Here is a 22,575-nt window from a genome sequence, read left to right on the forward strand (position 1 = left end):
AGAGCTGCTACTTGCAGTGGGATTCAGCTAGCAAAATGCAGTGCAGAAGGGGATTTCCTCCACTACCTTCACAGATCTGAAAGTTGGCTGTGGACAGCTCTGGCTGCCTTCTCAGACAGTGGAGAGAAAGAGGCATGTCCAATAGCTTGTGCCTTTGAACCAGTCTAAGTGCAAAATGGAAGCAGGCATAACATCTCTGGAGATGCCTCCTTCTCCACAGACTCTGTCAAGACAGACTAAGATGACCAACTTAAATTTAGACATCTGACTTTAGACACCTAAATTAGGAGACATAATCTAATGTTACCTAATTATCACAGCTGGTGAGAAAGATCCTCAATATATCTCATGCACCCGAGGTCACTGGCTTATCACCCTTTAAAGTGAAATGCTCTGCTGGCCTTCAAATCCTGCCATTTCTTTGTTGATCTCCATAGAAAATGCCTTGCTGTGCCCCTTGTGTATGGTATCCAAGTGGTCCCCATCAGCATACATGAAATACGTGAGGATGGGATGAAATCTACTGGCCGATCTTCCCCTACCATAACATTTTTAAAATGAGAACTGGGTTTTGAAAAAAATGATTTTGTACAATTATTGTGTTTCATTGTAGTTTCCACTAAGAACCCAAAACGAATGATTTCTTCTTGGAGGAATCATTTTTAGTGAAGTACGCTTTTGTCTAAGCAGCTAAGAGATTTTTCTCTGTTTAACTTGTGATATCTGATATGAACGCAGTCCCAGTTAGTACACACCAAAGCACTTACACCGTGCTTACCGTCTGTAAGTGTGGGATGTCCCTTTTTACAGAAAGTGGTTGTAGAGTGAGTATCTGAATGTGGATTTATGAAGATCCCCTCTGCCACATTTAAATATCCTTAAAATTGTGGCTAGAATTGAGAGTGTCCCTGCAAGAAGATCTTGCAAACTGCTGGGGGGGGAAGAGGCTCCTGAGGTCAGCCTGCTTGGCTTGTTGCCAGTTCTCATAGATGCTTCTTTCATGCTTCTACCAATCCATGTGACTCATCTCCAAACTTTCAGCTCTGAGCTTGAAGGACAGTCTGAAGCTGAGAGCAGCACGTCATGTCAGGATTGAATGTTTTCCAGTCCAGGAAAGTCATAGCTAGCTAAGGTGAGCTCTCTCCAGCAATCTCATCCTGACTGCCAAAGACTCATCTTCTTTAGAGCTTTCTATCTTCTTGGCATCTGGGACATTAGTAGTTAAACACTCAGGATCTAATTGCTTTTATCTGAAAGGAAAGCTCAAATGCAGGCTATCAGGATTTCAGACTGACAGGGTACATTGAAACAAAGCACGTGCCAACCTCTGCTTTGGCCTCTTCCACTCCCCAGTCTTTTAGGTGTTAGCAGCATTACATGAGGGCTTTGTGGAGGCCAGTGGTGCCTAGAGACGTAAGCCTAGTCTTTCAGGATCAATTAGCCAAGTTAACTAGAGCGTCTGAAGAAATAACATGGGGGCACCTGTACTGGTGATTTGATTCTGAAAGGTGCTGGTGAATTTGTGATCCACAGCCCTGGAGAACTGCTGTAACAGAGGCAGCTTGTTCTCAAATAGGCTCTGCTTGTTGGAGAGCACACAAGACCTGACTCGGTATGTCTGAGGGGAAAAGTTCTGGAAAGGAATTAGGCAAAGAGAAATCAGGTATAAAAAAGCATAAGGAAAAACAAACTCAGCAGAGCTGCTTCCCTTCTTCTCTCATTTTAAGAAACTGAGTGCCTGATCTCCTGATGTCTTCTGTGCTTTGCCATATGGCACAGGCTGATGAAAAGCTCCCTGGTCACCTTGGTAATAAGCACTGATGGGAAAGGAAAGGGGAGTGAAGCTACAACAGCTTAATGAGGCTTCTGCAACATAGTTTGCTGGCATGCAGAACTGTGTCTTGTAGAGCCTCAGGATGAGTGACTGAGGCCAGCATTTGAAAAGGAGGCAGGAACCTGGGGACAGGCCGTTCGTCAACACTTCCAGCCAACCAGAGCCACCAAGCTGCACTGTTACTACAGTAGCAGTGAACGGAACAGAACAGAAAAGGAACTAGTCTCCAGTTTCTACACCAGCTTAGGAGAAAAGGAGAAGGAGGAAGAAAATTTCTAGTCATAGTTTGCTCGGAATGAGAGGCTGAGGATTAACACATATTGTTACTGTAGATGTTACTGTAGATGCTATGCTGAAGCCCTTCAGAGCCCCGAGAACATGACACAGCACAACACATCCCCATGGTGCTTTGATTGCAATGTTCATTTGTCCATATAGACAAGCCCCAGAAATTCCGTGGGTTGCTCCGATTATGATCCTTGGACGCTTTAGGTGAATATTTAGTCCAGCCTACAAGAATGTAATGAGAGGGAAGACTGAAGCGGTGCATTTTCCCTAACAAAGCACTACTCATTGCGAGAAAACAGCAATTTGTCAGGCTGATTCATCAGGCATAGGCTAGACTCAATGGGCCAAATTTTGCACATAGTTGCCTCCCAAGAGGAGCAAAATACATAGGTTGGAGCTCTTGTTAAAGAGCTCAGTCATATTATGTGTTTTAGTTGAAAGAGTAATGAATGGAGGTTTACACAGCAGGAAAATGCAGAAATTTATCCAGCTGTTTCAGAAAGGGATTTTCTTTCTAAAATTGACCAGAAGTTGCACTTTATTTCAAAATGCTGTAAGTGCTGACTCTGAAGCCTCTGATACACTCCTTGTTTCATTACTAGGTGGCTATTATGAGACCAGGAGCCCATTTTGCTGACTGCAGGGCTCTCCAGCTATAGAAATTTGACATCTGTTTGATATTATTATTCCATTAGAGGAGTAAATCTTCAATCCACTGGCTTTCTTGTGGGCTTTGACACATTCCACTTCGGTGACAGATGTCCCTTGAGCCAGCGGTGATTTGACAGGTTGGGAGGTACTCTTGCAGAGGAACTCACAAATGGTTTCCCTGAGAAGTTGAAGCACCCTCAGGTAGCAGACAGAATTCCTGCATGGACATCAAGCTGAAAAGGAAACTCCCAAATTGCAAGAGATTTGTGGCAACCCAGAAGGTTCCTCTCCAAATAAGCGAATTTGCATGTGACATTACAGGCTTGCATAAGAAACCACAGCAGACCAAAGATCACAGCATTCTGTACTCACAGGTTTCCTCATAAGTGGAATCAGGCTACAATAAAGCAGCATGTTCTTGACCTTCTGAACAATTTCTGCTTCCTTTCATAACAGAAGCAAGAGCTCCTACTGGGTCGCATCCAGTCATTCCAGTGGACATTTGAGACCAGATGAATCTGATTCATTGAAGTTTGCAAAACCCAGGCTGATAGCAGGATTATTCACCAGCCCAGAGCTCACAGAGGATCACACTCCAATGGTTTAAAGTATGCTGGTGGTCAGGATGATGATGTAGGGTAATGGCTCCTTTCATTCAAGGATCTCCAAATACTTTACAGATGTGAATGGAGACGTGCAAAGTGGCATTTCACAGTCCCACTTTGCAGAGAGCTGTTGGGGGGCTTACTGTGTTCAAGCAATTAATCCTGGCTCAGGGAAATTGAAAAGCTGGGACAGGGGCCCCAGGAACTTGAGTCCCACTACTTGGATGAAAGCATTAGACATGACATCACTTCCTCACAAGATAAGAGTTCATTGTTTCAAGGCTGGGTGTTTTTTTCCTTCAATGTGGAGATTAGCTCATGTAAACTGAACACAGGAAAATAATAACCAATCCTTCCTCTCCAGCAGCAAGCACAGAAAAGGCAAATTGTCTTTCTGGCCCCATCGCTGACATCGCGGGAGTAGTGGGTGCAATAAGCTTTGCATTTAACACCACAAGCATGAACCTCAGAGCCAAAGCTGTGATGGCTGAGATCATCATCTGGGTTCTCATTCTGTTGTTCCTATTCTATCATCAACAAGACTGCAATACTCCTGTGGTCCCCTGGCCAGAAGGAAGTGGGACAGTTTCCTCAAAGGACTACAATCAAAACAAACAAAAAACCCCACAAATCAACCCTGACAGCTCTTAAATCATTTCTACTTGTAGAGCCGCTTGGGTTTTCCTAGTTTTCTAGCTTCCAAGAACTTTTTCCTCCCAGATAACCCACACGTTTCTAACATAAAACTGCACTGCAATCAACTGACATTTCGGTCAAGCTTTTTTATTAAATATAAAGAAGGACAGACCAGAGCACGAACACAAAATTCCCTCCTCTGCAGTCACCATTAAGTATTTTAAATCCAACATGCAAGGCAGTGTCATCGTGTTCATATTCAGAGATACAGGGGCTATAGCACTGGCTGGTAGCAAGTACCTTTACCCAGTAAGGGGGCAACTGCAACTGGGCGGGTTGATGTACTGGTCAGCTGTCATATGGGACATGTTCACACCATGCTGCTGAAGAGTAAAGGAGACACTCCTGTCTGAACAGCAGCATTGCACATGCACAGGGCGCAGCACAACGCTGCACAGTGCCACCACATCGACATGTTGAAATTCTCCATGACGCACTCACCCCTCTCAAAACTTGTTTTGTCAGCTGTGACTGAATGGTCCTCAGCATTTTAACCCCTGCTTCCTACATCCCTCCACCCACAGCCAGCTGGGCAGTCGGTGGACTTCTCAGTGGATGGGAAGGTGTTGTCATTAGACACTGGGCATGATGCCTCCTACCTCAAGGATGAACTGCAAGCTGATGACACATGTACCACTCACACCCTTCCATTTATGCAGAAACACACACACACACACAGCTGGCCAGAGACATAGAGAAAGGGAAGATGAAACATAGCTCCTTCAGCTGTAAAGAAAAGATCCTACAGCACACAGACAGACAGCAACTTACAATCAGGCACAGACTGCGGCTATCTGCCACTCATCAGTATCATCTACTTTAGGAAAGGCAGAAAAAGCTTGTTAGAAGCTTGGAGCTTATTATTTTTTTCCTTAACACTTGTTCTCACATTCCTTCTTATGGTAACCTCTCCAGATAGTCATGGAGATTTTGAACAGTTGTGGTTCTGCTCTTCCCACATCAAACTCCCTGGTTCATCAGTCATCCAGCTAGTCAGTAAGAACGGAAACAGGCACTCACTCTGTCCCACCGTTAAAAAGACAATGCTTATAATCCTGCCTTTCTCACTCCATGGACTCAAGTGCCAGCAGGGATGCCTCTGTTACTAACAAAGCAATAGACAGGCAGTCTGCAGACCTACACAGACATCACCCTGTGGAGTCACATGCCATTTCCAGTTAGACGATTTCCTTTACAATGGTGAAAGCTAGAAACTTCCTTTACAAAATGTAAACAAACCAAAGTTTAGATTCTGCCTGTGCTGAATGGGGTTCATAAAAGCATGATGGAGGCCAGACACAGCCCCCAGGGCATACGTTTGACACCTCTGGCCTATATGGACAGGAAATGGTAATAAATATTCAGTCCCACTTCAGTTCTCTGAAGACAAATATTTTTGACACAGAGTGCTCAAGCACAAAGAGTCATTTGTAGACCACCCAGGAGACTTGCATTTAAATGACCTTTCTTTGCTTGGACGATCAATTATACTAATGTTTATTTCACCAGTTGCAACAGTTGTTCTTAAATGGAAGCAGCCTAGAGGAGCCATGTATATAATCCCACTTACTTGTTGGTAACTGCCTGCATAAACTCATCAACCAGTTCGTCGTACTGTTTCCCACGAACCCTCTTGTGTTTCAGTCCAATATAGAGTGGATCACTCAGGAGAGCCTAGGACACAAAGCAATTCTGTTGACATCTCTTCCATGGATGGACAGAGATTTATGTCCCAGCCTACCCAAAAAGTTTGTCGTTTGTGGTCATATTAACTTTACTTACTATGCAGTGAAGACAGCTCACACAGCTCCTCCTGAGCACAAGGTGCTTCCATAAGAAGCTATGGACTATCCCTTTGTACAAATGAAGCCGGAGGAATGTAATGCTTCTTGACTGCCACAGGAAATGGAGCTCTGCATCCCCAGAACAGCTCTACCAAAGGCTCCCTCACAAGGTGCCTCACTCTACAGAATAAACCTGACCCTGTGTGGGGAGCATTTACTGCTCACTCAGTTCTTAATTTTGCACTGAGGTTAGTAGAAAAGCTGTTGACCATAAACAGTGCTTTGAGCAATGAAGATCTCCTGAAGTAACTTGAAATGACATGTGTCACGTAGGCCTTTAGGTGACAGCCCAGAGACGACCAGAAACAGTGATCATATATCAAAATGTTCTCACGGCTTGCACCTACCTAGCACTCACCTCAGTTATCTGCAGGTGTCAAGGAAAAGTATTTTCATACAACAGATTATTTATTTTTTGGCTCCTGCTAGGAATGTAAAACCAGGCTGTTCCTCTGACCAATCCAGCAGGTGTTCAATCAGGACCCCTAAGCCACCTAAAAAGGACTGTGTCAGCATGGAAACAGCACATATTTTGGGGAAAATTACAGGAGAAACAGTGGCAGCAGACAGGTGGGCCAACACCTCTGTCACTGCAAAGCAGCTCTACTTCCCTTCCAGTTTCAGGAACTGAATCATCCACATGTGAAGGGGATGAGCCATCTCAAACCTATTGTCCTGCAGCCATATGGGCCCTAAGTATTGGCAGGTATGTTAAAATTACATCTGTTTTTACAGCCACAGCTGTTTTCCCTTAGAAAAGATGAAAAGAGATTTTCCTCTGAGTTTGATCATGAACTCTTCAGGGCCATGAAACAGAGAGCAGACCCATTTGCATCACTTCACTGGCTCCTATAGCCCCATGTGCTCTGGGGATGGTTCATGGAGTATGAAATCCTTCCACCGGCAAGCTGAGAAATGCCACACTGAAAAAAGACTGATTTGCTGAGAGTATACAAAGTATTACGGACTGTCAGAAAGACAAGCTGGGAATCGATGCTAAAAATATACTCTGACTGCTGTATTTGCTCTGTTCTACCTGAGGCTCCTGTGTTAGCTACGCAGTCACCCTGGGCTCACCACGTATTAATAGCCAGAAGTGAACAGAAGGAATGCCTTATTCCTGCACTGAGTTTACTCGTGGGGCAGGGTGCTCCTAGGACAGGCTTAGAGTTTGGTTAAGTGCATGAGAAAGCCATTAAATAAATAAACAAATTATTTACATTGTGAGGAAATATATTGTTCATGTTGCTGGAAAACAGCAACCTCTGTGTCTTAATCCCAGATGTGGAAATTGCCTCCACAGAGAAGTTCCTGGACACATAAGTTACACTTGATTCTAAGCAGAACAAAAGTGCCCAAGACTGACTCTGGGAGTCCCTTTTTCTGCCACCATCTGACCCTTGGAGATGCCTAAAAATCATCGATGCCACTTGGGATTTTAGTGTCCTTCTGGATGCTGAGATAGAAACAGATGGTTGTGCATGGTCAGAAGCTTCCTATGAGAAGGGAAGCACTTTCATCCAGGTCCCTGTGCAGTGAATCTCCAGCTGGGGGACACAGAGCATGCCAGCACTTGGTGGTGTGCAGACCAGCATGGAGGGAAGGAAGAGATGGGGAAGGAAGAGATGGAGAAGGAAGAGATGGAGCCAAAATCAATGCTCTGTTGACTGGAAACTGCAAGAAGTGAGAGACTGAGACTTAAGTCCTGCTTTAACCTCAGAAAGTCCAAACTCAGAGCTCCTACTTCTCACGAAAGACCACGGATCAGGCTGAGAGGAGCACACCCTATATTCCACCAGTCCATGGCAATCCTCCCTGCTGAAAGGATAAAATAATTCTGTGACCAGAGTCCAAAGAGGTAATTGGGAATCTCATCCTGGATGTCATCTGTGGCCACTGATTTTGCTTTCTTTCATTCTTTTCAGGTGTCCAGTCTAAGAGACTTGGGGCTGGAGCGAAAGAGGTGCAGAAAAGCGAGCTTTTCAGTGAGCAAAGGCACGTCCGAAAATGCCAGTACTCATTTGTCTTCACAAACTCAAAGCTCTTACGCCCCAGATTTGTTATTGCTCTCAAGAAACATGTGTTTGGTTTACCTGGAGTCAAGTGAGGCACAAGTATATTTTTCAAAAATGGACAGACCAGAGCCATCACAAATGACTATAGGATATTAATTTTAAAAAGTCATCCTCACAGATGTCCATTCTGGCATTGCTAAAATGTTGCACTTCAGCCTTTCAGAGCTAGAGTCATAAGGCAAAAATCTGCAAACAGATGGGAGTCCTCTTGTCTGGTTGTCATGTGCAGTAAAGCGTGCAATCTGCCAAAACACTGGAACTAATCATTCCCAAACCACCCACCAGGGATTCTCCATTTTCTGGAATTCAGTCACCTCTACACAGACACTGAGTAATCTGTCTGTTTTCTTACAACTAACAGAGGAAGAATAAATCAGGGACAAATCCCGTACAAGATCTTTCAACTCACCTTGTTGCATCGAAAGGTGACGCTGAACCCTCAGCTCCAGCTGGCAACACTCTGAGTCTTCTTACCAGGGGACCATGAGGCTATTTAGTGTTTATTTCAGTTCCCCACAAGAGCAGAAGTTTCTTGAGCATCAAACAGGAATGAAACCTGCCCACAACCCTGCAGTGCTGCTCTAGCCATCATCTCATTTTGTAAGTCTCTGGCTTTGTCTCCCATTTAGGGAACTGGCTCAGATAAGCATTAATTTCAATTGCTTCTCCTCTCTGACAGATTTATGAAAAAAATTAAGTCTTACCTCATTGTCTGTGCCAACGTCCAGCAGGACAGGGAGACACTGTTGTGGGTGAACTCCACCACAAGCTGTGTACAAAGCAAGTTTCCCCACTGGGATACCCATGCCGTAGCTTCCTAGATCTCCTAAACCGAGAATCCTCTCTCCATCTGTCACCACAATAGCCTAGGAGGATCAAAAGAGACTGTTGTATGGTGTTGCCACGGCTCCAGAAGCAAAACCAGTTCTGCTGTCTTGACATCGATGCCATTTCACAGTTGTGTTGTGCCATGGATATTTGCTCCTTCTACATGAAACCATGTCAGTTAGCTGTTAGCAACAGAGGGTTGATAGTGATAGAGGGCTGTTCTTTTCTGGGGGTAGAGATAGTGGGCTGATGGGTAGCTGCTCGCAGTGTGGGAGAGCAGCAGCTCTGCTTCAATTTCTCGTAGCAGAGACCAACCAGCGTGGATTTTTCTGCATCCTCAACTGAAAAACAAGAAGCATCATAAAAGAGACCTGGCCTTGAGTTTCCCCGTCTTTTTCGAAAAAGAGTGAGCTCTGTACAAAAGTGCTCACGCTTATGAACTGCATCCGTGGAGGTAACGAGCTCATGTCTTCACACCATTGTAGAGTAGCTGTGGAGTGGCCAGCACCAGGTAATCTAAACAAAACTCGTAACTGGGTCCCTTCGCCTTTATTCCCCCGCCTGCAAGGGAGGCAGACAGAAGCCACCAGCATGGGCAGCAGCATGGACTGTGGAAGGGCTCCCACACCAAATATTTAATATTAGACTTTTTTTCCCCACCCAGCTGGGAGTTAAACAATTGACATTTAAGTCTTTGTGCAACTGGCCTGTTGCATTTCAGCAATACTGTAATGTGCTACCTTGCTAAAATGTCTGACCCATAATTCTAGGTTTTTCTTGTTATTACATCATTTCTTTGTGACAAAAAGCGAAATAAAAGTCTGCTTAATGTTGCCCAAATTAGAATACTAAAGCTGAGCTCTTTAACCCACACGGTATATCACTGAGACCTTAGGAGGCAAATGACCAAGCAGATTTCACTAAACTTGCCAATTTTTGGGTAAACTACTCTGTTGGTTTTGTCCCCTGGGTCAGGCACTCTTTGGAGCAGCTCTGAAGTCCAGTAGGAACCGGAATATACTGGAGTCCAGTCGCACTGCGGGAGAAAAGCTGTAAATACAGTAATAAACTTTAACTTTCAGCACTGTCCCAGCACTTCAGAGAACAGAGTGCTCACGTCAAATGGTTTATCAGGCTGCGGAAGAGAATGGGTGATTAGAAGCTGTCTCAAGAGATGTACTTCCTTTGGGGGTGGGGGGGTGTGGGAAATTAAGATGCATTGGTTTATTGCTGTGATGGTGAAGCATTTTGTTGTTCAGGAATGGAATAAACTTCTTGCTGTACTTTTCTATTTCAGGAAGAACCGTACTCATGTGTTTCAGTGTTCTTTCTTATTCAATGTAAACTATACACACCCCCCAAGGCTATTTTCTCCCTCAATCTAAATGACTGTTTATAGCAGCAGAGCAGAATTAGGTTACATTGCATTGTTCAGGAATAAGCCTGAGGAGAAACTACAGAGGATACATGTGTCTATTCTGCCTTTTACATCTATTTTGCCCTCTAGCAAAAAAACCCTCTGGTAATTTGAGGCATGATACGTTCCAGGGCTGTAATGCACATAACAACAGTGACAACCAATATATAATAGGGATTGTTTTGAAATGGTCCTCCTCCATGTAGAATATTTGTTGTTGTGCTGTTGCCACATTCTTCTCACTAGGAGTTATAATTCCTAGAAGTGATCCTCTGATGAGAAACCTATTAAAACACCTATCCATACAGGCTAGAGGGAGGACAATCCCCAACACGGGCAATTCAGTCATTGCAGTGATACACTCATCCACCTCTGCTGTTGAACATTTTTATAGCTTCTTTTCCTTCTGAGTCAACGTGAAGTGTTAGTGATGGGAAAGTCTCTTTTTGGGTGGGCTCCATCTGTTTGTGGGTGTGCGCTCACTTCCCTACCACACCCAGAGGATGCAACTGGGACTGGAAGGCAGTAATGGGAAAGCAGCGAGCACATGCACTGCTACAAGTTTATCCTGAAACAGATGCAAATTAAATGAAAAGGAATCAAAATCATAACAATGCAGGGAATACTTTTTTTTTTTAAAGAATTAACTTCTAATGAAACAAAATCTTTCTCTGAAGCACAGATCCTCTTTCATCCAAATAATATCAGGTAAGCCTAAAAACTTCCCAATACCACTTATATAACCATCAGAGAGAAAAAAATGTCTTCAAACTTAGATGTGCTGCACTCTATAGGTACAAAAGCTCCCCGGAGTAACACTGAAAAATACAGGAGAACAGAAAATACAGCACGGGAGACTAACTGCTGTCTGTCTCAGAGAGGAGAAACTCAATTCACATTTGTTTGTGGCTCTTTGGATTTGAAAAACACTGAAAATATAGCACAAAGTTTCAGCAGGTACCTGAGATACAGCACACTGAAGTAACGATTTTAATTACTCACATCCATGTGGTCAGAACTCAACCAACAAGCCATTAATCTCTGGCTGAAGAGGACAGACCCTTCTAACTGAACCACTGGTTTAACAACTAGGAACCTGTTTTCTACTTCCAGCTGTGCTACAAATTTTCTTGATGCTTCTAGTCAAGACTTTGGCTAAAGGTTAGGTGTGCAGTTTAAGCCAATTATCTAACTGGTTTCTAAACTTCTTTGGTAGCTGATGGGGAGACATGCAAACCTCCAGAGTGCATCTTCTCCCTCCAGCAGCTGTACTGGGAAGGGATGAAAGGTGTATTTCTCTTTGATGATGCTCATCTCCCTCTTCATCAGTCATGGCAGAAGTATTCACAAGCTAAGATTAGGCACTGAGTCTTCAGGCAGCTGATGTTAACTGAGATGACTCTGGACCACAGGCTGTACACAGCTACCCCAGTTTTGCTAGGTAGAAGACATCTGGCCCAGCAGAGCAATGCAGAGCACTACGCTAATCTCCAACGCTGCCGAGGCAAATGTTGCTGTTGGCCTTTCCACTTCTCTCTGTTGATTGCATGAGGTCAGCCTTTACAGGATGAAACCATTCTCTGCCTTGAGTTCACCAACAGAAAACTCTACATGGAAGGATGAGTCTGAACAGCCCTGGGTAGCAGTAATCCTGACAGGGATGCAAGGGTAAGCATCCTGTGGAAAGAGGGAGGGATGAAGGGACAGAATGTAGGAAGGCCAGTTCAGTAGCTTGCAGGTTTGTCTAGGAAGAGGAGATATAGTTTCTACATTACCCTCACTTTGAGGTGGTTTGAACCTATAGATGTCATTCCCCAGGATGACATCCTACCATACCACCATCCTGTACAATTCTCTGCATTCCTCCTGCTCTAGTTGGCTCATAGTACAGAAAAGATTGAACCAGAGAGAAACATTACACAATTAAGGAACCAGAGAGAAAATCAGCAAGGGGAGGCACTGATGAGGGCTGTTGGCATTTCCTCCAATGTTTCTTCATGGCAGGATTCATTAACAACTCTGGAAGAGACACAAAAACCCCCACACTCCCACATGAGTACGCTCAGAAATGGCTTCTTCTCACTCATTCTGCTTCCAGCACTCTGATTCTTTTAGAGCAGCCCAGATTCAACAGGAGGGGTGGAGGTGGGGCACACCAGAGCTTGGCTGAGGCCTTGATGAACTGAGCAGAGCACCCTTCCAGGCAGAGGGTGGCGGACTATGATCCAGATTTCCCATTTCCACAGTACATGCTGTTGCCACGAAGCTTTAAGGCACCACAAAGAAAAGGGTGGGGCAGCATCTCCAGTTATTTCTTCATTCTCTTTAATTGCACTTACTCTTGTTGGTGTTCAGTGTGGTCCAAACCTTTTAAAAAAACTGGGTCCCTCCAGGGACTTAGGTGCAGCGCAGGTGCCTCCCTACTATCTCAAAATCTCAGCTGTTACAGTGCCTACCAGTTCAGGCATGGAGAAGTCTGTGTACAAACAGACAGGGAAACCTGTGGTCCAAACCAGTGATGCTGCTGAAATTAGGTGCCTTTGTAGTCCGGCAAACCTGGAAAGCAGATAGTCTGAATCTCTTCCATGGTTTACTGCCCTTCCTATGGTCTGGTTTGGGTGCCAGAGGGGCTGTTCCAGCAACAGTTTCTAATCTTTCTGTGCCAGTTTCCCCATCTGCAAAAACATCTCTGTTAGCCCTAATGAGTTCTGCTCACAGTCCCAAGTCAGAAACAAATGGAAATACTGAGATCTTTGGACAGAACAAGGACAAAATATCTACTTTGCATCTATTCTCCATGGTTCCAAAGATAAGGTTATAGCAATATCATTACTTTTTCTGGAAACATATTAGACTCTTTTTTTTTTTTCTTAGAAATGGAAAATGATTGCAAGATTTTCTTAGCTGCCAAACCTTCACTCCTGGAAGAAACAGCTAACTGACAGGAGACCAAAGCTCTGTCAATAGCCAGGGAAATTCCAAGGCACGTGTAATTTCAGACTGATGGAAGGAGGTGACCTGCAAGACCTGTCTTAAATGTTGACTTTATCTCATGCCAGGGACTTCCCACCCCCGAGCTGTAGTGAATAACACTTCACAAGATCACTTTTTGGGTGGAGTGTCAGTAATATTTTCAGCTGCTGGATATCAAGCATTATTTGCAGAGTGGCCAGTGTTCTGGATGCTGCATGACTCACTGGATTTGGGCAGGAGTCCTGTGAACTAGTCAGTTACAGGGATATCTTGATATCCTAAAGAGCTTTGGTACATCTAACAAGTTGTGAGTTAGCCACAGAATTCTCTAACATACATATCTTAATTCTTTGCTAGGGCCTCTATTCTGTGCAAATTCATTGTCGTGCATGCTCTTTTTATTGCTCAAGGTCCTGCTACCTGGGATAAAGTTGTTCTTGATCACATACACACATGATAGAGTTTCTGAAGTCCAGTTTGGTATGGAAACTGAAGCTGAACTGAATCCAGCCTGGAAACTTTCTGAGGAAGGATATAATACTTTGCTTGTTGTTTTAAATAGGCAATTCTGTAAATAATGCCAAGCAAATCCATTCAATATCCAATTTTGCACCCAACTCCCTGTAATTTCCCAGTCCACAGATAACATGACACATACCTTAATATTTTCTTCAGGCCAAGAGTTTAGCATTGTTGCAATATGGCCTTTGTCATGGATGGTGATAAACAACCCCCTGGGAATAGGGAAAAAAAAAAAGAAAAAGAAGCTTTGTCATAAAATTAATAACACCAAGGTAAAATAAAACAGACGTACCTTGAAAATGCAGGGGAATGAGCTACTGAGCACAAACCCAGGCTGCTTACTGGCATGGAAATGAGACCTCAAGGGACTGCTAATAACAAGCTTAGTTCTCATTTCAAAACCCCAAGGCTCGAGATCTTTAATGGCTACTTCGGTCAACAGTCACTGCTGCTGCACATTTCACCCTTGTGAAACATCCTTGTTTCAAGAGGAAAGCTCTGCTTCAGGTCTAGTTAAAATAATCCTGATAAATGCAGGGGAGGCTGATGGTTTTACCTTGAACCTTGTTACACATTCTTTCCCGGGTGCTCACTGCTGGCAGTCCAAACAGTGAGAGAACGACCCTTCTCACCCAGACACCACTGTCCACGATGTGGATGGCTGTTGCAGAGACAGACCTTTCAGGTCCCCTCTCTGGTCAATGGAGCTCCAACCAGATGCGATTAGCTCAGCATCTGGCACGGCATTTGCTTTGTTCTAGCCAAGCCCACCGTTGCAACACCATTTTCCCCTCTGAACATCTGACCCTGGTTTTTGACACTTGCATTCGCCAGATGAAAAACACCAAAAATTATGAGAACAGAAAATTAAATGTTTGGATGAAACCTCAGTACCAAGTATTTGCATGGACAATAGCATACCTGATTGCACTAAGGCTAATCACTTGCCAACACAAAGGTCTTCAAGGTTTAAACAAAAATCCCTTCTTTTTAATAAAATTAGGAACTGAAAGACAGCGTTCTTGAAATGTATTTTAGACTAGTGGCTTATTTTTCTTCTCTTTGCTGTTATCACCAGCAATAGTATCAGCTGGGATTCTTCCAGTGCCCAGGACAGTATTATTCCCATTGACTGATCTCTGTTCAGGTATTTTGGGAGTTTTCGAAGCTCCTTTTAGGCAGCGCTAAAGAAACAACAAAGAAACAACCTCTTCCACATCTGTCTGAGGGAAAATTGCTTGTGTTGCTCACAGTGCTCCCACATCAGCACAAATCAAGGGCTCTAACTTGGTGACTCCTCTTGGCAGGGGGAGGCACCCACTTTCTTCATCTTGCTAGCTGCTCACAAAAGCAAGAGTTGCACTGGATATTAGTATCAGCTGGAACAACAGAGAAACGTATTTCTGCTGCTTACAACTCTCTCCTATTGCTCAGCCCCAGTAAGTTCAAATCAGCTCACGGTTTGAGATTCTGATGTGACATTACATAGACGATGCTTGAAAACAACCTTCATCGTAAGTCCATATGAGAGATGAATAATCAAACGTAACTGGGCTACTCTTTCTCTGACAAGGACTTGTCTCAAGTGACTCTTCCACGGGGACAGATATCTTCCCACAGTCAATTGTGGGAATCCTAATGAAACAGCCCTTTACTTTGAAAAGAGGAAAAATGGAAGTGCTGACTTCAGCACTGGTCAAGATGCAATCATACAGAAAGATCAGAAATGAAAAAGAAAAGGAAAGTAATGGTTCATTTATTCAGCATAATTCTTTCAAACTGTGCCCAGTAACCAATGAACTAATCACACGCACAGGGCCTATCCCAAAGGCAGTATTTGCAGATGTTAATCTTCATAGAAAAGGGGTACTGCACTGCTGCCATCTATGCTTAGAAAATAGTTATTAACCAGAAATTAAGAGCACAAATTAGCAACATCATTGCAAGATATCTCAAGTTAGGACATGTTTTTAAAAAGAATGCTGTTGTTTTAACATAGTATTTTCCATACGTAAGAAAGACACCTATGACTTAAATGTCTAGCTGTGTGTCTCATACATTCACATCTCTTCAGGGCTGAAGGAGTCCACCAGCTACATAACCTTTGAAAGACATCCAGTGCTCACAGCAGAAGCTGAAACCCAACTGTCTACCCACCACCAGCCATGTGGCTTGATGAATTGCTAGTTGTTTCATACACAGTGGAGAGGGCAGATACCCACTGCCTCTGAATAGCTCCAGACTCGGACTGCTATCTCATGGGGCAGTGGCTGTTTTCCAATCCCTGCTTGCATCTGGCAGAAGAAAGAGTTCAGCCTGGGTCTTCCAAAACCTTATGACTGCTCTCACTGTGTTACTTGGGAGAAGGGCTCTCATGGCTATCATCACGGCGTGTTTTGCCTGAGGAAGGACTTGGCTTAGATAGCCAGGTTGGTGGCTAAGAACCAAGCATGGAGAGGCACCCTCCTGAGTGAGGCACCTTACCTTCAGATTATGTTTATTTGATGTTAAGCAGGCCCTCCCATCGAGTATGACGGCTTCAAAGATCCTCTTCTGAAAACAAAATGGCTACAACACACATTCATTCTCCCTTCAGGCCATGCCATTGCCTAGATCCCTAGTCCTAACTGCTTATCTCTGCTGACACCTGCATGGAGCAATTCCGGTGAACAATTGCTCCTTACACTACTCCAGGCAAAATCAGATGGTTTGACTTAGACTAGCAATTAACACACTAACGGCACCACCAACTTTGGAAGGGAAACATTCAGGAGCAGAAATGAAAAACCACCTGGGGAAAGTGACCTCCTGACACTGCATCACATCGGGAAGTGGGCACATATCTAAGAAATCCTCATATTTCCCTAACACTGAATCCAAGAGTCAAGGGCCTACTTCCAATAAAACACAAAAGTTTACAATGCCTTTAGGCACCCAGCTGGAGCACGTTCCTGAACTTGGTCCAGGACCAGTGGACGCCATTAGGTGTTCAGGCATTCAGAAGGGGATCCCGGTAGTGGTGAGCTGGAAATCTCTTTGTAGACTGAGGATGAAACAATCAACTCTGACAGGCAGTTCACTGAGGTCACTATATTTTTAAGAAGATGGAAAGGGAAACAGACACATGTCAGACTTGAGATTCAGGGGTCACAGGTAAGTCCTCATTTTGTGTCATCCCCAGGAGACTTGTGGTCTCTACCCTGAGAGCAGTTACCCACAGAGATGAGCTGGCCAACTTGTCAAAGTATGCTGCCCAAAATTGGCAGAGGGTTAATCTTTCCTAAAATCCCTTCTGCAAAGTAGGCAGAAGGAACAGACAAGCTCTGCAATCTGAACTCGGGAAAAGGTTTGCTGAGGACTGAACAGGGAAGAGCAAGCAGGTTCCTCTCAAGGGCACACAGCTTATAGGAAAGGTAACAGGAGCAAAAGCTTATTTGTGCCTTTGACATCTGCAGGGTAGAGCTCTGAATACTGGGAGGGACAGGCTGGTCTATGTAGGTCAGTAATAAAACCAATTAGCTTGATTCTTCTGAGGAAAAGATGCAGCCTAAGCATTCTGCAGAGGGAATGCAACAGGTGCTGCCTTTATCATCTAGCCTTCTCCATCTCTCGGCATTACATTCGACGAATTTCTTCAGAGAAACAGACAATGAGGCAGCTCTACTTTAATCCCCCCTGGGACTCAATAAAAATCATTCAGTTAAACCAAAAAGCTAAAAAGACAAGTCATTTTGATCAAGTCATGTAACATGGGCACTGTGTGGGGCAAACACACGTTGTGGTTTACCGGACCAGACGACTCACCTGTTCCCAGGATCCTGCCATTCTACATGGGCTTAGTCATTGTATATCTGTATCTCTCACAGAGAAGCAGCTTTGCACACAGTTAGCTGGAAGTCTAACTTGCGTGGGGGTAAAAATACAAGAAATAGAGCTTAGTAAAAATTAACTGCCCCAGCAATGTCAAGACAGAATGTACACACTGTTCCACTACTTCTGGCTAAACAGTAACCTTCAGAGAGCTGTTACCTTTGTGGCGGTAATTCCGAGCGGGGAGTGCTCCAATCTGCATCATTAGGGTTTCAGAGCTCCAGTCTTCTCTTCAGCCCATTAACATCACAGCTTTCACTGCAGCTGCCTTTAGTTAAGGTGGAAGTCAGACTAGATTCTATTGTGCCACTGAGCAAGTCTTTCAGGTTCCAGGAAACTTCAAGGAGTGCTACAACTTCTTAATTTGTCACTGAGGCAGTATTTCTAACTAGTTTTCAGCAAGTCAAGGCAAGCTGCCTGAACTGGACTGCAGGATCCAGCAGATGCACATCATGACTGCAGAATCTCTCGAAGGGGTTGGATATGCCCACCTACACCACACAAGAGCCTTTCTCGTCCCTAGCCAATGCGCATTTTCTTTTCCTTTCTGATTTTGTTCTGGGTGAGTTAATGAAAGTGTGAGCCATGGGAGGGATCCTGCTGTGGTGTTCCGTACCGGTTAGATCTTGGCCATCCTGATGGCATTTTGAAAGACCCACAATGAAGACAACCCCAGAACTGCAAAGCTCATTTTACAAAGAGTTCGGGGGCAAGGGAGACAGGACACATTTGATGCTCAGAGGAAGCAATGCCAGGCACTGGTGATGGCTTTTTAGAATAACACTCATTTATTTTAGACATTTGGGGAGGAACAAGTTTTAACGCGTCCCAGGTATTAGGAAATGTCATGGTTTAGGCTCATCCAACTGGCAACAAAGCACCACACAGTCACTAGCTCATTCCTCCCCCCCCACCCTTCCTCAGCGAGATGGGGAGGAGAAAGTATAACAAAAGAGTCCAGGGTCAAGACAAAGAACACAGAGGGCACAGTCACCAATTATAGTCATAGACAAAAAAAATAGACTCGACTTGGGGAAGAACCCATCACTTTAATTTAAACAAGATTACCACCAATTTACCAATCAAATCAGAGTACGATAATGAGAAAAACAACCAGATATTAAAAACATCTTCTCCTCCACCTCTCCCTTCTTCCCATGCTCTATTTTACTCCTAATTTCTCTACTTCCTCCCCTTCACCAGTGCAGGGGGACAGGGAATTGGGATTGTGGTCAGTCTGTCCCAAGGTGTTTCTGCTGCTTCTTGCTCCTGAGAGGGAGGATTCCTTGCAGTCTTCTCCTGCTCCACCGCGGGGTCCCTCCCACAGGAGAATCCATGAACTTCTTCAGTGTGAGTTCTTCCCATGAGCTGCAGTTCTTCATAAACTGCTCCAGCGTGGGTCTCTTCTATGGGCTTTAGCCCTTCCAGTGACAGACCACTCCAGTGCAGCTTCCCTCAGGGTCACAAGCCTTCTCTGCTCCAGCATGGGATGTAGGTAGATATCTGCTCCACCGTTAACCTCCAAGGGCTGCAGAGGGACATCGTGCCATCACCTTTGGCTTCAGGGGATGCCTCCTCACTGATCTCGGGATCCCCATAGGTGTTTCTCTCACATACCCCTCCTCTCCAAAACGAAAGAAATTGCCCAACAGGTTTTTCCCCTCTTAAATATATTATTGCAGAGGCGCTTCCACTGTTGCTGATTGTCTCAGCCTCGGCCAGAGGCAGGTCCGAGCTGGAGCTGGAGGAACTGCTAGAAGCTTCTCACAGGAGCCAAACTGTAGCCCCCTCCCCCATTACCAGAAATCCGCTACACACAAACCCAACACAGGACACCAAAAATCTCTGTAGTTTCAGACAGTGAGCAGTTATTTCTTCAAAAAGGCAAAGTAGCGTTCCCCTTCCTGATCTTTGTGGTTCTTTATGTTGCCTTTTGAGCTATTTCTCATTAGAAGAAACAAACTCTATAATCACTGTCATTTATTTACAGAGAGCTTAACTTCCCAACACACGAAAGGGACTGAAAAAGATTATGCAGCTTCTTTCCTCACAGCTCCAAATCTCTCCTCACTTCCCTTCTCCCAAGTCTCCCTCCTTCTCCCCAACAGCTTTCCTTGGCAATTAACAACGCTTCACTGGCTGCATTTGCAACCCTCCTGCTGTTGTCCCACCCCACATTTCTAGCCCACTGCTGCCTCTGACATGCCATCAAACAGAAATCCAATGCAATCCAATGCAATCAATGCCTTTGCTTTCTCAAGCTCCATGTAAAACCTCTTTGGCCAGTGCTCTTCTCTTCTCATGGTCTTGTTCTGTGCTCCATTTTTGAGTAGCACTCCTTTGACCTCCTGTTTACATCTATACAATTAATGGCCTCTTTACACTTATTGTATATGAATAACACTCATCAATTATATCCACTGACTTTACCACCCTGGTCAAAAGCCACACAAGAGCAAAGCAGAGGATGGTGCTGGATCACTGTCTCATATACTAGTGTGAAGTGAAATTCACTGCTTCATGTGACTTTTTTGTCCTGCCTGAGACAGGATCATATTTGTATATTTATGTTCTTGTGGAGGAAAAGAGACACCACTAGAAGGATCTCAAAAGCTCCTAAGCTGACAGGAGTTGAAAAACACAACCCCTCTGACTCAGCCAATGCAGCTTCACCTTTTTTTTCCTCCCTCACTCTCCAAAAAAGAAAGAAAAAGATACTTGCTCTGTAAGGGAGGAATGTATTTGCACAGCATTATCCAGTATTTGCAGATACTGCAACAGTCAGGCTTGCTCAGCGTTTGGTATATACCAAAAAGAACACAAAAAACTCAGCTGCAAGTTCCACATGCTTTCTGCACATCAATCAGTCCATCAGTCTTGTTTATTGGATCTTAGAAAAGAAACATCAAAATTGTCTTCTTTAATGGGTTACCAGTCTTTGCCTTATATAATTAACTATTCCTGAGACGAGGGTCAAATGAAATGAAGCAGATTAAAATAGTAGCTAATGTTCCTGATGCTCCAGGTGTTTACACACTGCTTGTCGTCCAACACAAGAAAGTGCTCGTGAGGAGTCTGGGTCCTCGTGTGTGTGCTGCAGCACCAGCGTGCAACCAACTGCACGACTAAACCATGAGTATGGCAACAGAACTCAGGCTTTTGTTTCATTTTATTTCCACTTATCAACTTCTAGTCTTGGTGCTATGAGGGGAACTTACTCCACAAGCGAGAAGAAGATGAAGATTACTGGGTGGGTTAGTATTAAGAAAATTAACATATGCACAATACTTATATCAGACAGGCAGACATCATGATTCAGTGTTTTCATCCGGATAGGAAAGGCTCATTCTCAGAACAAAAGTGCTTAGGACAAGGGCTAAGCATCTCCACTCACAGCCTGAAGGTGATGAAATCCTACCCACATAGAAGTCCTGGAGTGTTTTGACTTAGAAGGGCCTGGACTTCCCTCAGAATATGTAGGAAGTCCATGAGAAGTCACTGCTTAAAAAAGTAACAAGCAAAAGAGATGAGTCACATCTTTACCAACATCTGAACCTGCCTGAAGCTGCCACTGAACAGCAATGTAAAAGTTGTGATACAACGGTCAGAAACCTACAGTAAGATAGAGGTTGCACAGGAAAGGGCTCTGACGGTCAGGGCAAAAGCCGACTTTCTTCAGTGATCGCAGCCATTGCCTTACATGAAGGCATCAGGCTCTTGGAAAGCTCTGAGAAAGACCATCTCAGAGTAACACTGAGGTTCACTTGGCAAATTATCTTCACATTCAGGAACGAAAAAGACAAGCTGACTTGTCCCTGTGGAAGAAGGCTGACTGCTGCTGCACGCCACTCTGTGCTCACTGGAGTTTAGTTGAGTTACGTCCCAAGCCCAGATGACTGGTAGGTCTTTAGTCTGTCCACAGCTGCAATGGGGACACACGTGAGGGAGGGATCAGCTGGTGCCTTTGGCTTCCATGCTAACCACAGAAAACTGTCACTGTTGCGCCAGAAGAACATGCTGAAGGACCTGCTTGGGATTCAAAGCCAGTCTATGCTACAGATGCAGTACAATGTGGTTACAGTAAAACTCTACATTTGGTTTTATTTGTTTACACTTTCAAGACTCATACACAAAATCGACAGGTTGAGCAATATGAGCCTCTAGGGACATCTCCACCAGCTGCACCCCTGTTGTTGATTTTTTTGGTTCAGATCTCTGCCAGAACAGGATAAGAGGCTTCAGAATAACATAATAAACTTTGAAATTGCTTGGCTCTTTTAGGGAGTTTGAGATTATACATGCCTGTGGGCTATGGGCTTTGGAGACAAAGTATGTGCTAGCATGCACTGATTTGTCTAAATACAGTACAATTAATCACCAAATTGGACAAAATCTGTGGTGATTCATCAGATTTTTTCATATTTATTTATACTAAAAGCCAAGAACTTTTTGTTGTTTTAGATAATTTCCTTTGTAAATTGTAGGATGCTGAAGAGCACCATGAGGTACTGATGAAAAAATAATAGAAACCAAGCTCAATCAACTATTAATGACATCTGTACACACATTTTAAAGGCAATGTACTATAACTGAAGTATGCTAAGAGATTTATTTTCAAATAATTTGCAAGGTGAATGATCACACTAGTAGTATAAAAGTCCTTAAAGTTGTCATCATGTATTTTAGGAAAACCAAAACTCATTGTGGGAGCCAGAAGACAAAGGCTCCAAAGTACAGTAATGAAAGATTCGCTATCCACACCAATCCTCCAAACCCACACAGGGAGATCTCCATGACCCTGAGGAACAGCAAGCAGCTAGGCTGTAGGAAACTGCCAAAGATTAGGATCAGAGAGATTTGAGTGAGCACATATGAGTGATCGCTCCCAAATGCAGAGAGCAGAGCACACAGGCTTCAGCACAAGCTGCAGCACTCCCAGTGCTTTCACATAGTCCAACCCTGTCTCAGCAGG

General features: G+C 44.2%; 1 protein-coding gene across 1 annotated transcript in view; it reads right to left on the reverse strand.

The window, feature by feature from the left end:
• Positions 1-22,575, reverse strand: part of ME3 (malic enzyme 3, NADP(+)-dependent, mitochondrial) — a 64,232-nt gene that overhangs the window by 22,441 nt on the left and 19,216 nt on the right. The window contains exons 4-6 of the mRNA XM_010139883.1: positions 13,870-13,945; positions 8,698-8,859; positions 5,645-5,748 (exon numbers count right to left, since the gene is read on the reverse strand). Coding sequence (XP_010138185.1) covers positions 5,645-5,748; positions 8,698-8,859; positions 13,870-13,945 — 342 coding nt within the window. The remainder of the gene's footprint in view (positions 1-5,644; positions 5,749-8,697; positions 8,860-13,869; positions 13,946-22,575) is intronic.

The sequence above is a fragment of the Buceros rhinoceros genome, unplaced genomic scaffold (assembly GCF_000710305.1).
Source record: "Buceros rhinoceros silvestris isolate BGI_N320 unplaced genomic scaffold, ASM71030v1 scaffold22847, whole genome shotgun sequence".
Classification (NCBI taxonomy): domain Eukaryota; kingdom Metazoa; phylum Chordata; class Aves; order Bucerotiformes; family Bucerotidae; genus Buceros; species Buceros rhinoceros.